The 17802-nt window shown below is 43.2% G+C and overlaps 2 protein-coding genes across 5 annotated transcripts; both read right to left on the bottom strand.

Annotated features, from left to right (window-relative positions):
• Positions 1 to 124: 124 nt before the first annotated feature.
• LOC119126745 (MLX interacting protein) lies at positions 125 to 9304 on the bottom strand. 3 transcript variants are annotated; one of them, XM_037258131.1, is made up of 17 exons: positions 8719 to 9304; positions 8131 to 8237; positions 7893 to 7978; positions 7723 to 7812; positions 7606 to 7647; positions 6837 to 7047; positions 6639 to 6722; positions 6217 to 6311; positions 5385 to 5835; positions 5246 to 5313; positions 5061 to 5172; positions 4895 to 4998; positions 4283 to 4387; positions 4089 to 4216; positions 3589 to 3712; positions 2816 to 2945; positions 125 to 2116 (listed from the first exon to the last, which is right to left on the bottom strand). In XM_037258131.1, the coding sequence occupies exons 1-17, from the start codon at positions 9048 to 9050 to the stop codon at positions 1989 to 1991; spliced, it is 2397 nt and encodes a 798-aa protein (XP_037114026.1). In that variant the 5' UTR covers positions 9051 to 9304; the 3' UTR covers positions 125 to 1988. The 3 variants fall into 3 exon arrangements, with proteins under 3 accessions (XP_037114026.1, XP_037114027.1, XP_037114028.1); XM_037258132.1 differs by having other exon boundaries at positions 5385 to 5811; XM_037258133.1 differs by having other exon boundaries at positions 6837 to 6978.
• Positions 9305 to 10651: 1347 nt separating this feature from the next.
• cfap251 (cilia and flagella associated protein 251) lies at positions 10652 to 17755 on the bottom strand. 2 transcript variants are annotated; one of them, XM_037258283.1, is made up of 21 exons: positions 17585 to 17755; positions 16930 to 17084; positions 16560 to 16700; positions 16357 to 16466; positions 15834 to 15942; positions 15663 to 15743; positions 15502 to 15579; positions 15338 to 15379; positions 14766 to 15037; positions 14439 to 14615; positions 13675 to 13925; positions 13181 to 13332; positions 12944 to 13105; positions 12617 to 12801; positions 12424 to 12538; positions 12192 to 12355; positions 11837 to 11927; positions 11623 to 11766; positions 11323 to 11554; positions 11059 to 11166; positions 10652 to 10984 (listed from the first exon to the last, which is right to left on the bottom strand). In XM_037258283.1, exons 2-21 carry the CDS (start codon positions 17077 to 17079, stop codon positions 10806 to 10808), a joined length of 2943 nt encoding a protein of 980 aa, XP_037114178.1. In that variant the 5' UTR covers positions 17080 to 17084; positions 17585 to 17755; the 3' UTR covers positions 10652 to 10805. The 2 variants fall into 2 exon arrangements, with proteins under 2 accessions (XP_037114178.1, XP_037114177.1); XM_037258282.1 differs by having other exon boundaries at positions 17600 to 17755.
• Positions 17756 to 17802: the final 47 nt, after the last annotated feature.

Here is a 17802-nt window from a genome sequence, read left to right as displayed (position 1 = left end):
CAGGCCAAGGAGTTCCAGTCCCACTTTTGATGGTGTGAATGTGTGGGATTTATTCCAAGGAAAAGGTGTGCCGTGGATGAAAAAAGGTTGGGTGTAAAAAAAAAAAAAATCACAGCATAGCAGATCACGTTTGTCGTAGGTAAAGCACGACCATCAATTTTATAATCAAAACGTTTTTTGTTAAACTTGACAATGACGGCGATAAACATCCATCCAAACATGTCAATAATAATCCTGAACAATTCCATCTAAAATAAAAGCAGCAGCAGCAATAATAATGACAATGCAGTTTGCTAAAGCATATTTTCGTAACCCCCCCAAAAATGTAGAAAGCATCTTTTGTGATGAAAATGTCCGAAGAAGGCAAGACAATGAATTGTTTGTGATAAAAAAGGTTGATGATTCCATATGACAATACATGTTGGCATCAAAAACACAAAACCGCATTGTTTTGTGATCCAAAAGTTGAAGATGAAACATGACTAGATTTTCTTCTCGTGTGTTTAACAAGGTTGTTGAGGACAAAACATTGCAATGAAGGTTGTGTAATCAAGACGTTTGTTGGCGACAAGCCACAACAAAGCATTTTTGGCATCCAAAAACGTGTTCAAGTCTACATATGGCAACGTATTTTGTAGTTAAAAAGACTGTGGCAAACGAAACATAACCCTGTTTGTTTTTGTGACCAATCATGCTAAACAAAACACTTGATTTTTTTTTTTTCACAAAACATTTTGAAGACGCAGCATTGTTTTGTGGTCAAACATGACAGCGCATTATGTTGTAAAATGGTTGAGTACAAAACATGACAAACTGCGTCGTTTCATTACGTTTGTTGAAGAGAAAACATGACACTGCATTTACATTGTGACCATAAAAAATGATTGGAAGACAAAATGTGAGTTTGCCCTGAGAGCCCGACAAGAACACATGGATCGACACAAAAACTGTATATACACACGCACTCACACGATGAGACAAATAATCCACACGGTAAATATAAAGTGCCATGAAAAAGTATTTTTTTAAATGTCTTAGTTTATTGGCATAGTTTCCCCACTTTATTCAGATTATCAAACAAATGTAATGATCAGACTGATTGAACCTAGCATGACCTTTAAAAGGCCGCGCTTGCTCGGAAACTCTCAAGTGTTGCTAAAGTGAAGCAAAGTAGTCCCGCCAAGACGTGAACGACTCATTCCTACTTGTTGCTGCCGAGTGGCCCCGCCAGTTATTCGGGATAGGAGCCAAGTACATTTTGATAGAGGCGCCCGCTTTAAATCATTAATTCCTTAATAAATGGAAGAGCATTTCATCTCTTTGAGTTATCTGATATTAACAAGTACTCATGAGCTGAAGTGAGGAAACTGTGTCGAAAAGTAAGAACTGGACAAATGTTCAAATACTTTTTCACGGCACTGTTTGCACTGAACATATTTGGAGAGACGAGAAAACAAGCCATGTGCTTTATTGCTATTCCTGTGAAGCTCCCTATGAGGGCTGTAGGTCATGTCGCTCACCAGAAAAGGGCTGAGCAAGCAAAATGTGAAGGACGGAGGAAATGGGGGGGGGGGAGCTACATTGTGGTGTCAAGCTTTACGAGAAATTCAAAGAAACTTACCCACACACTCATTTCGCTTCTGAACTGTGTTCAACATTGTTCATTATGACTCACGCCGAGGCAAACGTGCTTTCTGTCAAAAAAAAAAATTGTGCCGAAGATGACAATGGAAAGCCCTATTTCGCAGACATGTTCGGTGTAAAAAAAGGGGCGCATCGTCAAGTGTGAGGGAGGGAGCTTTGATTGGCCAGTAATCAAGCTTGCTGTGTTCACACCCACAACGGCGCACGGGCCCATTTCTAACAACGCCTGACTACAAAAATGCCCCCCGAAAAAAAGACCATTAGAGCTCTCAGGAGTCCAAAAAGAGGAAGACGAGTTGAGCCCTCCATGATGATGATGACGTAGAGGAGGAAAAGGATGGACATCAGATGGCCTGTGATCGAGGCTCCACGTCGGCGTGCCTAAGTGCCTGAATGGCTTCTTCAGGCAAGCGTGATGGATCGCTGAGGATGGATGTGCTGGTGCTCAACTGGCAAAGGCTGCTGCTGACCACTGGTGCACACAGGTTCACTTATTACATACAGGACAAACATACTACAAATATACCACATGAATGAATATGCTATTTATGTACTTCGTATGACTTCCTGTCAATGGTTGCTTTTTCCTCCTCCCCAAATAAATTCAATACTGTGTGATAATTCTGACAGGCCTACTTCCTACTTGCAGCAATAAAACATGCTGCGAATTAAAACGATAATAAACAAAACAAATGTTGGGCTGAAGGGAAAACAACAATGCAAACATTTGGCCACGAAAACAAAGTGAAAAAGTTCAAATGTCTGGCACACAAAAACTCCCCTAAGGAAAGATAATCACAAGTAGAAAAGAAACACAACTTTAAACTGGCAACGTGGCCTAAGAAAACAAACTTGACACTGCCAATTATTCCTGCCGACGTAACTTTTAGTGTCTTAACAATCTTGGCGCAGTGCCAAAAGCATGTCTTCGCTCATTGTCAACCGTGGCAGCCGCTAGCGCACACTACTATTTTTATTTTCAGATTTTGACACACCCCACCCCCCCCGGGACTTGCTTTGCGTGTCCTTATATCCAAACAGCTTTGAATCAAGCATTAATTTAATTCCATATAAATTAAAAAATTAAAACAAGGGCATTTTTTTTCAAAACATCTACGCAAACACACAACGTTTCATAAATCAATGTGTGTGTGTTGAATGTTTGACTCACTGGGCCTGAGTGCGACCAGGGAGCAGTGGCGCTCGAGCCACTCCAACGTTGTCTTGCAAAGCTCCGTTCCGCTCGCGGTCGACACCATCTTGTTGAAGGACTCGAAGAGAGGCTTGATGATGACGCTGAACTGATAAAGGCGCCAAGTCAAGGCTTGCTCCAGAATTGTGCTGAGATGCGCTCAAACCCACTTTGCCCGAAAGCGCTTCTTTGAAATCGTGTTTCTGATCCTTGCAAGTTGCAGCTGTTTAATTTTGGCTTTTCGCAATATGTAACCGTTAAGCTAACGCTAAAAATCGAATAAAGTTCAAATCGAAATGTCAAACAGCTTGAGGCAAGCATGCGTCACATCATATTTGGTAAACCGTGCGAGCGAGTACTCTTTCTTTCCTTAAAGTGATGTTATTTGATAGTTTCTCATTACTTGACAATGAGAACAGAACATGTGCCAAGAAATATTTTCAAAAGTATTTTAATAAGCTTATATGTATAGGCTTTGGGAGTAGTCAGACTAAAATAAATGTTTATATGGTGTAAATCATTAGGGAGGTTTGAACTATCAACGTGACATTTGTTTAAAGAGAAACCAAAGTGAGTCATGATGGCGGCAGCCAACAATTAAGACAGGTGATGATGTAGCTCATGTTCCACTGAGGATTCCTTCCTACCGCAGCAAATTTCCCCCGCACACGCAAAAAACAATTCCGGACCGATACAACCTGACTGGTACGCTCTCAGACCGTAAATATAGACAAGAGCTCGGAGGAGGATACAAGCCAGAACTTCCAGTCCTGCCGGGAACGCAGCTTGACGTACTCGGTGAACCTGTGCTGCATGTGGTCAAAGCGCCGCTGCGTGACCTGCGCTCCCGTGGCCGGCATCTGGTCGTGACACAGGCTGCGGTTGACAAAAACAAAACAGGATGAGCCCCGGACTTAACGAGCTGTCGTAAAAAAATATTACGTTCGCTTAAAAGAAAAAAGAAAAAACTTTGAATGCATGACGTTCCATTGAAGCGATGAAATTTAGCGCCACCTGGTGGACGAAAGCCAGTAGATCGTCCAAGTGTGTCGGAACGATTATTGGCACAAAAATTCAAGATTAAAACCACAACAAAAAGAATAGACATTATACTGTATGTGTAGAGAGAAACAAATACTGAATAATTGAACAAAAATGCAAATATTAGTCAAGTATTAATATATTGGGAAAACTTCAAGAGAGAGGAAGAGATACTATTTAAAAACAAAAACTGCAAATAGTATGAGCATACTTAATGCAGGCTTTGAGGTTTGTGATCTCCTCCTGCAGCTTCCTGATGTCTTCTTGCATTTGCTCCCTCTCCTGCTTGAGCTTTTCAACATGTTCCACCGTCTTTTGCATTGTGACTGCAATACTGATCTGTGAACATTTCCAATGCAATGGTAACCACACGCAGTCGGAATCACAACTCCCGCTGCCCCTTACGTTGGCTTGGGAGTTGAGGGTGGGGACCAGGCCACCGAGCGTTTTGAAGCAGTGGTTGATATTTGATCGTCTCTTCTGCTCGGCGATGTGGGCTCTCCTTGGAATCTGAAACGCACAGACGCATGCGTTACTTTCACACTGATGTTAAAAGACGCTGTCGCTCTACCTTTACAACTTGTAGAAATAAGAAATACCGGTTTAAAAAAAAAAAAAAAAATAAATCAAAGCTATTTGAAGAGTAATACAATTCTGAAACGAAAAATGTAATAATGACAACTGAGTAAAAATACAAAAAAATTATTACAACAAATACAAGATAAACGTACAAAAAATGTAAAGTTGAAAAAGAAATAATAGACGCTAACTATGACACGAACACGACGTCACGTGTTCCTGTAAGTGGCACGTTTGGACAAAAAATGCGTGGAGGAAGTCAATTAAGAAATTTTCCGGGCTTAGTAAGTGGTTTGAATATTTCGCGAAATGATTGTCATGTTTAAGACTGACGCTCGCGATCCACCACACTATGTGCTATGTGAAAATAGAAATGTGCGTCAAAATTCCACCTTTGCTAAGTGATAAAATGCTGACGCTCCCTTCCCATTGTTTCACCTGAGGTGTTGTGCTGCTGCTGCTGCTGCTGATCAGTGACTGTGGACTTGGAACTTGATCTAAAGCACAAGGGGAGCCTTGGCCTGACCTTGGCTGGCCCTTCACTAAAAAGAGGAGGGGGGGGGATTATTATAAAATTTGGCGTTAGCGAGTCGCAAATTCTTACCGACAACTGATGCGGGCTTCTGGTTTTGGTGGCTGGAGGAAAACGAGTTCTCTGAGGGGATGATGCACTGAGGAGACTTTTGGGTTTGAGGTACTACAGAGAACCCACCGGCCTGACACGTACCAAAAGACAATTAAAGCAGCGTGCACAATGATCTGTGAGTCAATTTGTTGTTGGGAACGTACCACTCCACAATGAGTGATCAGCACCCCGGGAGCTGAGGTCACGTCGGTTTTCATTGCCGGGATGACGCCTGAGAATGTGAAAGACGGCAGTGAGTTGTTGGAGAATCCCTGTTTTAAAAAGTCAACTTTGCCTCCAGACCTGTGATGAAGAGCTGCTGAGTGGCGACTGGGTTGGCTGGGGAAATCTTCTTCAAGTCTCGTTTTTTGTTGCCGTTGGCCGGCTGGAGGTGTCGGGGGCGGGCAAAGGTGTGAGGCGGCGGCGGAGGCTTCGGGGCGGCTAACAGCGGAACCAGGGAGGGCAGCCGAGGGGGAGGCGGCGGGGGATGCGTGCACGCCGCATCGGCGGTCGGCGCAGCGGAGGGCGAGATGGCGACGGTCTCGCCCAAGGTTGCTGCGGAGTCCAAGGTGCGGGGGAGAATGGGGGCCGTTGGGAGGCACTGGGACGCCAGCGGATTGTGAGAGGAGACCTGCCCCGGATAAAGAGGCAAGTAGTTGTCCACAATGCTCTCAGCACTGGTTCCACTGGTTGCACTGGTCATGGGGGACGGGATTTGGCTGTCTGTGAGCTGCATGGACGACAATAAGTGGCTCTGGTGACAAAACACACGAGTTTAATTTGTGAACAAGCTTGGAACTCAACTGCCTCAAATCAATTTGGAAATGAACCGAAATGCCATGAAAAGAATATTTGCCTGGCTGCTTTGTAATCAGACGTGTGTTGCATCCAGAAATAATAATAATGTTGACATTTAAAGACAAAGAGACGCTATTTACACAGTGTAATGATGCGGTTAAGCAGACCGAGCAGCTGCTCGTGTGCCATTATCCAGTTTAGTACCATGACTATGTTACGTGGATTTTTGACCACTACTTGTAAAGGACAGAAAAAAGAGGCAGGAAGGTGGGGGCGGGGAATGTCTTACACCTTCTGCTTGTAGTGGTGCGTTAAAGGCGTCGCGCCCCGTGTTTACCTGCGACGGAGAGCCGCTGCCGGGCAGTGGGGTGCCTGACGGTGCGGTGGGGGAAACGGGGAGGAAGACGGGCGGACGGAAGCTGTGAAATAAGTCTGGAAACAAGAGTCTATGTTAGCAAGCGGTTAGTAAAAAAAAGAAAAAAAAAATCATCCTCTACTTTGTAGGTTACTCGGTTAAGGAAACTCGTGTCTAGGGGAGTTACTGGAAGACTAGCACGTGATTCCTTCAGGTGCACAATTAGTGTGTGTTCAAGAGACGCATGTGCGGGACTCAATCTACTTTTAGTCATACAAAAGCGTCACGCCATCGGACAACAAGTCACAATTTTAGAAGGAGCGCTCTCCTTTGGCACTCCTGTCATGGATCGCTCGGGTGTGCAGACTTTTCCACCTGAAAAAGAGACAACGTTTGGCCGCTACCTTGTAGTGGATCGAAAGAAAAGTCCAGGTTGGGCTGCAGCTGCATGAGGCCCGGTTGGATCATGTCTGCATTGACCGCATGAGCTGTGGAATTGCACCAGCAAAAGATTTTCCCGGGCTTGAAGTAATACAACATTGCCCCACCCCCCACTTGTTTTACAAAATAATTTCAAATAAAAATGACTCGCCAATCCTCACCGTTCTCCTTGGGGTTGGGCCAGGCGGTGGTCTGGTGCGAGACCAAGGTGGAAAAGAGCGTGTCAGACACCTCGGACAATAGCATCTCCATGTCAAAGAGGCTCTCCAGCTCCATGGGCACGGGGGCCTCGCTCTCTTCATCCTGACAAAAGCAAGCACGGAGCATGTCTGGAGAGACTTCCCCAAACAGCCCTAACTGCTCCTTGGGCCCCTTTAGGTGTTAGAAATGTAAGCACCAAGCCGGTCAATCACACGAGCATGCAAGGGCCAGCGCAGCCAACAAGTGGGGTCGACAATGAGATGCACGCGCGCTCAGTGGAATGCTTTGACTTTTACAGTTTAGTGATTGACACTCGAATGCTGTCTTCAAGTCTGCATTGAAATCCTCGTCCGCAATTGAAACTCTAATTTTAACAAATCTTGAGACCTGGCTTTGAATCTCAACTGATGCAAAATGCTTACAGTATATTTAAAAAGTCTACACACCACTGTTCAAATGTGATTTTTTTTTTTGGTGATACTGCTTTTAAAAAAAATAAAAAATCCCCCTTTTGAGTTGTACAAGTTGTCACCATAAAGGTGGGACAATTGAACAGGGGTGTGCAGACTTTTTATATCCCACTGTATACCAAACAAACCGATTTTCTAGACTGAAAACAGAACCAAACGACTTAGTTTGATTTGGTTTTTTTCAAAAGTATTAAAAGGTTTTGGTGCACTGACAAGCTGCATGCTTTGTATATTTTTATTTTTTCCAAACTCTGCATACCTTGAGTAAACTCGACAGGTCGTCATCCTTGTGCTTCTGCAACTAAAGGGACAGTCAGAAAGATTAACAGTGCTGTAAGATGAAAAAAAAAAAAAGTGACTGGAACCCAAACTCAACTCTTTTCTTGAAGTAAGTCCTCCACTTGTGATACTCTCTGATGACAATTTCTATTCTTCTCTTCCAGCATTTGCCCTCTGTGGTGATCATCTAGCAGTTACAACACACAAATGATGATATAAAGTCACCAAATTAATCATGCGTTTTTTGATATGCATTCAAACCTTCACCTCGGAAGTACGATGCGCTTCCAGGTCTATGTTTCCCTCCAGCGGAGTCACAAAATGACAAACGGGATTTTGCCTCCTCTCCACATCTGCAGGGGACAAAAAGTTGAATCACTCAAACCTGAGAAAACCAAAGTAGAGTAATCTTTGACTTCTTACGTTGCGAGGGCAGCATTTTACGCATGCAAACTTAGAGTTTAAAATCGATCAAGCAAGAATGTGGAAAAATAAACTGTCTTACACTGCATGTACCAGGCCCTCCAGATGGCGTTGTTGAGGCGGATCTTGTCCCTCCAGAGCAGCTTCAGACCTTTGAAGTTTTTCCATTTGGGAGACACCAGTTTACCGCTGTGGAAACAAGTGGATTTACCATTTAGTTGTCACATCCATCCATTGACTGAACCGCTTTATCCTCACCAGGGTGCAAAATTTCCAAGTCAAAATGAAAAGTACAAATCAATTCTGGAAGAAACATTTAATAGACACTATGTATTTGCTTTAGTGGGACTCTGTAAAAGTATTTTTTTTTTTCCTGTTTCCTGTCTATATTAGATTAAAAGCATTAAAAATGTTAAATATGTGCAGCATGGTTGAACTAAAGAAAGTAGACAACAACATGCTGCTCTATTAATAGTCCTGACGACAAATCCAAGCTGGTTCCAAAAGTCCGAGGGAATCCTCGTTTGTCATCCGTAAATAGCAACTGGCTGGCAAGTCACTTTTCTATAACATGCTCACACAAGAACCACTCGGGTTTTCTTCCTCCTTTTTTTTAGGAGGGTAAAATTATAACTGGGGGAATTGTGACAGAGTAATTAACTGGTGGTACCTGTAAGCCAGCGTCATGCACTCGAAGAGTTTGGTGAGCGAGGCGTCGATGGAGATGTGAGACGTGCTGGCCTTGCCGAAGTGGTACGTCTGACAGGTCTGTTTGTTGACCGTGTCGAAGTCGTAGCCTTTCTTCGGTGGGTGCTCGCTGTGCGGCGACGATACCATAAAGTGCCCGCTATGAATGATCTGCGACCTACGCGGGCCCCGGCTGGGGTTCGGACTGGGGCTGCGGCTCGGGCTTGTCTCTTCGGCGTCCGAGTCGTCGTCTTCATCGTCGTCCCGCTGTTGTTTCCTCACCCGCTGTTTGGAACTCTGCTGCCGAGAAGCCATGATTGCGAACAAATGGCTAAGCAGCTAGCGAGCTAGCCCGGCGGGGTTATTACTATACTATAACCGTCATGAGTCTTGGCCGTGGCATTACGAGTGTCCCCTCCCGGTCCGATTTTATTGTTTTAATTTTGTTTGTTTTTGTTTTGTTTTCCTGCCAATTTGTGGCGTTCGAAATTCTTTGAATCTACTTTGTGTACAAGTTGAGTACAAACCAGCTGACACAAAAGTAGTGTTGGCTCGTGCGTGAACGATTCGTTCAGAAAGAACGTATCTTTTCAGTGAACGAGAGTGAACGAGTCACTTCCTAAAGTGATTCGTTCTTTTTTCCCGTTCATATAGCTTCAACCAGTAGGTGTCGGTAATGCCCATTGAAGCTGGTGCCACCTAGCCGTAAAACAAAACAAAGAAGAAAATGACGTAACTTCCTGTTCACGAACGAGTCGTGAATTGTATTTCCCGTTCACCAACGAACGAATCTGAGTGAACGAATCACTCACTGAGTGAATCACTCACTGATCATTATTATTGTTATTATTATTATTTTAATAAACATTTATGTTATAACTTGTCTGGTGTTGTATTCCAGGTTTTGATATTCGCCAATCAAAACATAAAAATCAGACATTTGGTTAACTGCTTTATATGACAATATGTATATGTGTTTTACGTTGTTGAGTTGGTGTCCCCAAAATCAACAAATGTCGGCATAACGTTTTTTTTTAAACCTTTTATTCAAACACAAAGACATTCAGTATAACACCATCAACTACAAGTCAACAAATACAAAATTAAAACATCAATGTCGGCATAAAGTGTGTCGGCTGGCAATGGCATAGCGGCAATGCTGTCTGTCACTCACTCGTGAATCTTCGCGAACGACCAATCAGCAGCGCCAGCGAGCGTTAGATGGAGGAGTCAGTGACGTAATTACCCGTTCACGACAAGTCAGTGACGCAACTTCCCGTTCACGACCGGGTGAGAGACTGTTGCCAACAGATCAGTGTGTACGCGCCAATCATTATTATATATAATAATTTGGGGGGGGGGGGGAGTGTAGTTGTATTGTTTGATGTGTATGGGTTGTTTCCACTGGATGTTGTAAAAAAAAAAAAAAAAGCCGGATCAGTGTGTGTGTTTGGGGGGGGGAACGAATCTTTTGAGTGAACTGATTCTAAACATTCAGTTCACCTAAAAGAACTGGAATGCACATCACTACACCAAAGCTACTTGGAGGCAGGATGTTGTCACTGAAAGGTTGCAAGGTTTTTGATTGGCCTGTGTTAGTCTTGCCTTTTCTTATTGGTCTAAACCAATGCTTCATCAAAAAAAAAAGGAGGTGGGCTCGTCTCAAGATCCAGGAAGTTTTTCGGGGTCAGAACGTTTCTGATTGGTCTGTCGGACCACACCCTGTCTGATAGGGGCGCGTCAGGACGCGAATTAGATAACGCATTTCTGTTAATTATGTTGTGCCTTCTTTGTCCTTTATCTTTAAAGTGACTCACTTGGCATTTTACCAGTCCTGTAGCGATGTCCAATTTTTATCTGTGCAGCTAGTGCTCATGTTTACAGTAGTTCATTGGCAACACCTTGAATATTTTGTCTCAAATTTTTATTACACTATGGGGAGATTACAGTGTAATTTCTGGGACTACACAGAACACAGCAAAATGCTTCTTTTTTTTGTACTTATTTGTAAATGATGAATATTAATAATTCTGAGTCACTGCATTTCCCATTCAGTTATCGAGTTTCCATTTAGTCGTCATCAAGCTGTTCTGTTCTGGTCTGTTCAAACTCTGATGCTTTCTGTCCTCTCTTGAGCGTCAGCGATGACGATGACGAGGATGAAGGGAGACCCAAGATGAGATGTGTAAATATGTCCATGGATATTTTCTCCGGGATGGCATTCTCCAGATCATATTCGTGGCTCACGTCTACAAAAAAGACACAGATGGAAATAAATGTGTGAAAGTTTACATATTGTAACCATTCTAGTATTCGTACTTACCTTCACTTTTAAAGAAGTCGACCTCGGGACTTTCCTCGTCTCTGACCTCAAACAGGCCCAACAGTGTCGTAAAACACTCTGCCAACTCATCCTCTGTCATAGCTTCCCCTGTTAGATACCATCAAATTAATTCAAGTGTGGATTCATGGTGACGCAAAAAGACAAATTCCGATATTGTGTTACTTTTGTTTTTCTGTTAGTGAGAAGGATTTCTCCTGGTTCTTGACGCGAGGCGCCAGGATCGTAACATTTTCTATTGTATACCTCGGCCCTGCAGGAGCTCCAACATCTGGTCTCTGTGCAGAACGGGCTGTCCCGCGGGGCCGCTAGGCTCGCCGAGGACCTCAAAGGCTGTGGCTAGCTCATCTGCCGAGATACCAAAGGCCGGCCGGTGGTTGACGTAGAGTTTGATCAGCTCCTCCAGGTTGATGTCCGTGACGTACTCTCCCGTTTCTGTGTACTGGCCCATCTTCACCTCGTTTAGCATGTCTTCAACCTGCTCAGAATAAAACAGCCAATTTTGCAGGAATGTTACATATGAGGAAACCAAAATGTGGATCGCACCTCCTCTTCAGTTGGGAAGTAGGCCAAAGCCCGCATGAGTGAAGGCAATTCCGTCAGGGGAATTTTGGGAGACAGCTGTCGCGTGTCCATGGACTCCAGACCTTGACTGTGAATTTGGCAGTAATAGAAAAAGTCTTCGATTTCCTACAGTATAAAAACATACGTTACTTGGCTGTACTGGTTCCACGACTAAATGATGACATTTCAAACTCACCCTGTAGAATTCTCCATTCCGGCCTCCCTCTAAAAGAGTGTAATATGGCTCCAGGTCCTTTCCTCCCAAAGCTGCTGCTCCTTCCAGGGCACTGCGCTCACCGGAGCCAAAACACAATTTATATTACGCATACCAAACACAATAGGTCGAGACAGGAGAGCCGGATTATAATCTGGCAGGTGTTTCTAATATTGTAGTATCGGATGATGAATACGATGCGCGGACACATTTTTGGGGAAGCTTGTTGTGGATTTGTTTGATGATAGCGCCCAGTCGTGTGACTTCTCCAGTCCCTCCGCCGCAACTTGAGAACATTCTGAAATTTCTTCTCGTGTATGTTCCATGCAAAGATTACCTGTAGTTTATCTGCCATAGCAAGACAGTGCAGTCAGGACCACCTGCAGTAAAAAGAAACTGTCCGTCGTTGGAGTAGGCGAAGGCGGACACGCCGGTCGGATGGCAGAGCACCGCTTGGGATTTGTAGGGGTTGCCGTCCAGAGGCAAGATCTGAAGGCCAACCTGGAGGAAGCATCAGCAGACCTCCTCTTACTCAGTCTTGGCTGGTGAAAAGTGCGAAGCGGACTGACCTTGTCGTCTGTTATGTACGCCATGTAGTACGTGCCTCTCTCGTTGTCTTTGGACGTGGGGAGAATCCTGATTTTCTTAACGGGGCTTCCGTACGTCGGCCCGAGGAGGGTCTTTCTGTTGAAGTTATTCAGAAAAGACCTACATCATCTGTCTCCTTTTCAAAAAACAAAAAATGGTGGTGATGTTTATTACCTGCATGTCTTGGAGGTGCTGTTGAAAAGCTTCATCTTGTATTGGTCCGAGGCGACCACCAGAAACTCCTCGGCGCTCAGCGGCGGGTATAAGGTCATACACTTAGGCACCGCGCTCTGGTCAAGACGCTTGGAGCTCAGGATGATCAGGTGGCCGACTTCACTGCTCTCCACGTCGTACTCCACCTGTTAATCCCGATTGTTCTACATGCTTTACAGCCAGCAGCCAATTGCGACCCATTAATCAATAACATTAATAGATAAATAAATGCCCATCGATTTATGTTTGATGATTTGCAAAAATCTCATCCACCAATTGCAGACTCACCAGCAGGCGGTCCACGCCCAGCGTGAACAGTCTAGGCTTGGCGCTGTCCCGGTGAACCCCAAACATGAGGTCTGTAATGGCTTTGTAGTGGGAGCGGTACCTGCCCAGGTAGATCCACAAAGGCGGCTGCATGCGAAATAACGTCACCGCTTTTCCGACATCCTGATGGCGACAACTTCGATTACTACGTACGGAGGCGTTCATAATTATCGGCACCCCTGCTTCGAGGTAATTTACGGCAGTGGCGAGGTATCTGGAGTCATGCGAAAAACTCATGTGGCTGATGCTGTCCGGGGAGTAATCGAAACACTCCTTGGGATCACTTTGTAATGTGTTGGCATCCAGAAAATGAACGGCTCCGCTTGCAAAACCCACCGCCAGGTGGCGTCCTGTTCAAGAAGGAACAAACGCGTCAGTGTCCAAAAATAGCTGATTTCTTTTTTTTTTTAAATAAAAATGGGGTTGAGGCATGGTCTCAGCTGTATATTGTTTCTATTTTATGTTTTAATTAATTGTATTTATTATTTCAATTTTTCTTTTCAAAAATAGAAAATGTGTTGAGTTGTACGCTCAATTATATGTTGTTCCGATTTTATGTTTTGATTATGAATATTATTTCTTGGTATGACAGAAAGTGTTGATTGATTATTTTGTGGCAAAGCGCTTCAGGACAGTTGTCCATTTGTCTGAGGAGAAATGGAATAAAAGCTCAAACCGATTTCCATAGTCACCTTGTGGGTCAATCGTGACACACTGGATGTCTTTCTCTTTCTCCAAGACCCTCCTGCAGATGGTCCGCTTTTGCTGGTAGTCCCAAAGTTTTAAGACGCCGCTGCAGTTGCCCATGACCGCGACGGGCTGTTTGGGATTGCAGGCCACGGCGTGGGCAGGGTCGCAGTTCTCCTGCATCAAGACACGCCACGTGCCGCCTTCCACATTCACGTGGACAACCCCGGAGGTTGACGAGGAAACCAAAAAATTCCTGCAAAGTACGACAAAATATGAGGCGGGAAAACATCTGCGATAGCGTAGCGTTGTGTGAGATTATATTAGAAATGAGATTACAGATGTGATGTTACAAGAAGTTAGTTTTAGGATGACAATTGCGGCACATTTGATTTGATTTGAAAGGGGATGGATAAGAAAAGAAGAGGAGGGATGAGATCACATGAGAAATCAGATATAAATTGAGAGATGAGAGAGAGACATTATATGAGGGATTAAAAAAAAAAATGAAATGAGAGATGAGGTCCTAAAATCAATCAGATTATGTATGAAATGGGAAAAATGTAAACAAAAAAAAAAGACTAAATAACGTTAGGTGAAATGACATGCGATAAATGATGTAAGACTAGCAATTAGATGAGATAACGTGAAATGAGAAACAGATGAGATTCCACATGCCATGAGATATTCTGCATGGAACGAGATTACATAATTGTACTGTTCCAATTGGGTATTAGTTTCTTCACTGGTGACCGAAGCGGACGTTTACCTGCCCAGGAGTGGCTTGGTATCCATGGTTCCGTCTTCCAAATATTCTCTTGGAAACTCTTTCGAAAAGGAAATAGAAACAATCGGGCCAAGATTCAGATGAGTAAACCAGGTCAGGAGCAGCATGTTTTCATCGTAAAAGTTGATGTGGCCTCGCGTGTCTCCAGTCACAATGCAGCTGTCGTGAAAGAAACAAATACAACCGGAGAATGAACTCTTCGGTCTCTAGCGATGGATGACCATATGATAACATGCAGCATGAGAACGTCAAGTAAATATTGAATGGATGCAATAACATTTGCTATCAAATAAAACGACGAGTACATACTAGTCTATCACAACAAGCACAGTGATGGGATGCTCCTGCAGAGAGATGACCTTCACGTGGTCTCGGCTCAGCCTTTGGTTGGAATCCAGGTCCTGCATGAGTTCCCAGATCATGATGACCCCCGCCCTAGACGGGGTTAGGATTCGGAGGTCTCGCCAGTGGAACACGGATGGACTCAGAGGCCCACCGGCCAGTTTAGGGATTTTGCTGAACTCGGGCGTGGAATAGGGGAAGAGAGATGAGTTCAGTTCCAGAGTGGCCGCGTCGCCCAGCTGAACACATAAAACACGGGGAAATAAATAACAAATAAACCACAAATGTATCATTAAAGTTTTACATAAAATTAAGATACGACTGCAGTATGTAGGTTTTGTGCAGAAAAAATACACAAAATAGAAATATTATAGTAACTTATAATGAACATTTTAATTTATATGAAAAAAGAAAAATACATTTAAGAACCACTAATAGAGATAAAAAAGTTTAAAAAAAGATCATTTAATATTTAATAATTGGACAAATATAATGAGCATGAAATATTAAATAAAACAAATTGGCAAATAAAATATTACCTTAATAACCTTTAATGGAACATATTGCAAACTTCTTTGTGCCTGAAAAAAGCAAAACGTTAATGGAACAACAATGCCGTTTCATGTTTTTTAATGACCTTTTCTTTTTTCCTTTGTTTTTTAGAATTATGTGGCGGAACAGATGAAAACGTGCCACGACTCACCGTGGTGTAAAACAACACTTGGCTTTCACTGCTGCTCAGCAACTGGGTGCTATTGTTTGGGTTAAAAATGATGTAATTCTGCAAAAACAAGTAAATATTAGAGGTTTTTTAAAAAAATACAAAACATGGGCAAGGTGATGACTAATTTCAATTGGACTTACTTGAGAACCGTATTCCGGGCTGAGTTCTGTGAGCCAGAGCGGGTCATGGCAGTCGTTGGTCCAATCCCAGATACACACACACTGTAGTTTAACCGTACGGTGAAATCAGTGAAGGCTAAAAGCAAATCATTTACGATCCACCAGAGATGGAAAGCAACAGCTTTTACTCACCTGAGTTCTCTCTTTCCCGAGCGTCACCAGCTGTTTGGCGTCGGCCGAAAAGCCAAGGGCACTGACTCCCCCGTTGGGATGGCAGTCGAACAACGTGTGCACAGGAATGCTGGATCGGTCCAAACGTATCATACCCCCACCAAGAAAACAACAACAAAAAAACACCTAACGAAACTGCTAGCAGACTTGTCAAACAAAGTAATCAGATTTATTTGACACTGGCGGAGTTAGAGGGGCTGAGTGGGCAATGGCCCTCGTGAATTATGCTTGGCCCCCTCAGGGCCCAGGTCAAATAATTGACTTTTAGTTATTTTTCTATTTTGGAGGATTTTGTTTTAAACATTTCCACCCGTCCCCCATAGACAACATTAAATGACTATTCATCAGTGTGTTCAGAAGAATATTTTGGGTTTGTAAAAAAAATAAAATAATGTTTTGTGCACACCTAAGATATCCACGCGCCCCCCCACGGTCCTCCCTAAGGAAAAAGATCCTAGCTCTGCCAGTGTATGTCGAACATTACCCAGAGTATGAATCCCACACTATGACAGTGCTTGTCTCGCTCAGGTCCGCCGTCGCGATCCAGCGTCGGTCTTTGCTGACGCACATACATGAAATGGGGGAGCAGTGCCCCTGGAAAATATCAACTTTTTAATGTGTGTTGTTGTTAAATCCTACTTGTTAAATGTATTTAATTTTTAATTTAATTTCTATTTATATTATTACCTGGAGTATATGCTGGGAGTTGGTGGTGTGGTTGTAAATTATCCCGACGTTAGCTCCGGTATAGAGGAACACCAGCTGACTGTGGTCTTGCAAAATGTATACGGGAAGCGACGAATTCAAGCCAGAGACCCAATCAAGTGACTAAATGGGGGACAGCGTGCTTGAGGATATATTTTACTGGATATATTTTACTCTTCATACAGTGGTACCTTGACCAACTAATTTAGTTGTTTCTCTGTATTATAAGAAATGAAATTGATTTTTTCTTTTTTTTTTTTTAACCAGGCTAAAAAAAATCTTACCCAAATGACAGATACCTTGAACATTTTCAAGTCAAGGTCCCACTGTATTCAGAGCTACAGTTACTTACCAATGCATGGTTTCTACTGTGTGTGGTCTCCTGTGTGAAAAGGGTTTCTCTGGTTGCAGTGTAGACTTGAGACTCTCTGCTTCGCCTTAGTTTGTCAATGTTGCTCTGGTGACTTTTTGGGGGGCTCTCGGGATCCTGTGTTTCAGACATTTTGCCTATCAAATAAAATGATCTAAAAGTCACTGGAGTGTGGGAATAAAAGTTTTGAGAATCACCAATTTGGACTGTTCAAAAAGTAAAAAATAACCTAGTTAATATCGAATATGTTCCCACAAAATATGTGGGCCACGAAAGTGATTTGGTGGATGAACATTGTTGGCCAGTTAGCCACTTTATCTTAAAATGTTTGCCCCCCCCCCCAACCCCCCCCCCCCCCCCCCCCCATTAGTAGGTTTTCCACGACATTTCTTTTACCAAAAGCTCTTTTGATAGAAAACAATTCTTGCTAAAATAGCAAAATTATAAAATAGAGAAATTATATATATGCTGGTCAATAAAGTTTTTATTTCATTACTTCACCCTCCTTACTATTCCTGAATCCCGAAAGAAAAATGTATTGAATGTTTATTAACACATCAATTGCGCTCAGTTAAATAATAATAAAGAGGTTATATGATCCCACGGAGAGTTGCCAAGTTAGAACACCATTGCTTACAAAATTGTCAGTCACCTGGTTACTTTCCGAAAGGATGACGACACTCTTGTCATAAAGATCCAGTTATGAGTTATTAGTTGAATTGAGGGAGAAATCTTAAATTAGTCATATTATGAAAACAGCATCAAGCTTTAGCAACGGTGCCAAATTAATGTTTTGGAGTTGTTGTCGTTGCCTGGCAACCTTTACCGCGAAACACACGTTGTCTAATGCATTCA

Source organism: Syngnathus acus, chromosome 9 (assembly GCF_901709675.1).
Source record: "Syngnathus acus chromosome 9, fSynAcu1.2, whole genome shotgun sequence".
Taxonomy (NCBI): Eukaryota; Metazoa; Chordata; class Actinopteri; order Syngnathiformes; family Syngnathidae; genus Syngnathus; species Syngnathus acus.
Note: the sequence above shows the minus strand (reverse complement) of the source record. Positions and strands in the feature narration are given on the sequence as shown.

What these genes read in the sequence shown, in the direction of transcription:
- LOC119126745 (XM_037258131.1), bottom strand. Translation starts at nt 9,050, where the DNA reads ATGGCTTCTCGGCAGCAGAGTTCCAAACAGCGGGTGAGGAAACAACAG. An exon ending in TGCATGACGCTGGCTTACAG is followed by an intron (nt 8,238 to 8,718) that starts GTACCACCAGTT and finishes TTGTTTCCACAG; the next exon opens with CGGTAAACTGGTGTCTCCCA. An exon ending in TGATCACTCATTGTGGAGTG is followed by an intron (nt 5,173 to 5,245) that starts GTACGTTCCCAA and finishes GGTACGTGTCAG; the next exon opens with GCCGGTGGGTTCTCTGTAGT.
- cfap251 (XM_037258283.1), bottom strand. Translation starts at nt 17,079, where the DNA reads ATGTCTGAAACACAGGATCCCGAGAGCCCCCCAAAAAGTCACCAGAGC. An exon ending in TGGGCGTGGACCGCCTGCTG is followed by an intron (nt 12,802 to 12,943) that starts GTGAGTCTGCAA and finishes CGGGATTAACAG; the next exon opens with GTGGAGTACGACGTGGAGAG. An exon ending in ACTTCCCAACTGAAGAGGAG is followed by an intron (nt 11,555 to 11,622) that starts GTGCGATCCACA and finishes TATTCTGAGCAG; the next exon opens with GTTGAAGACATGCTAAACGA.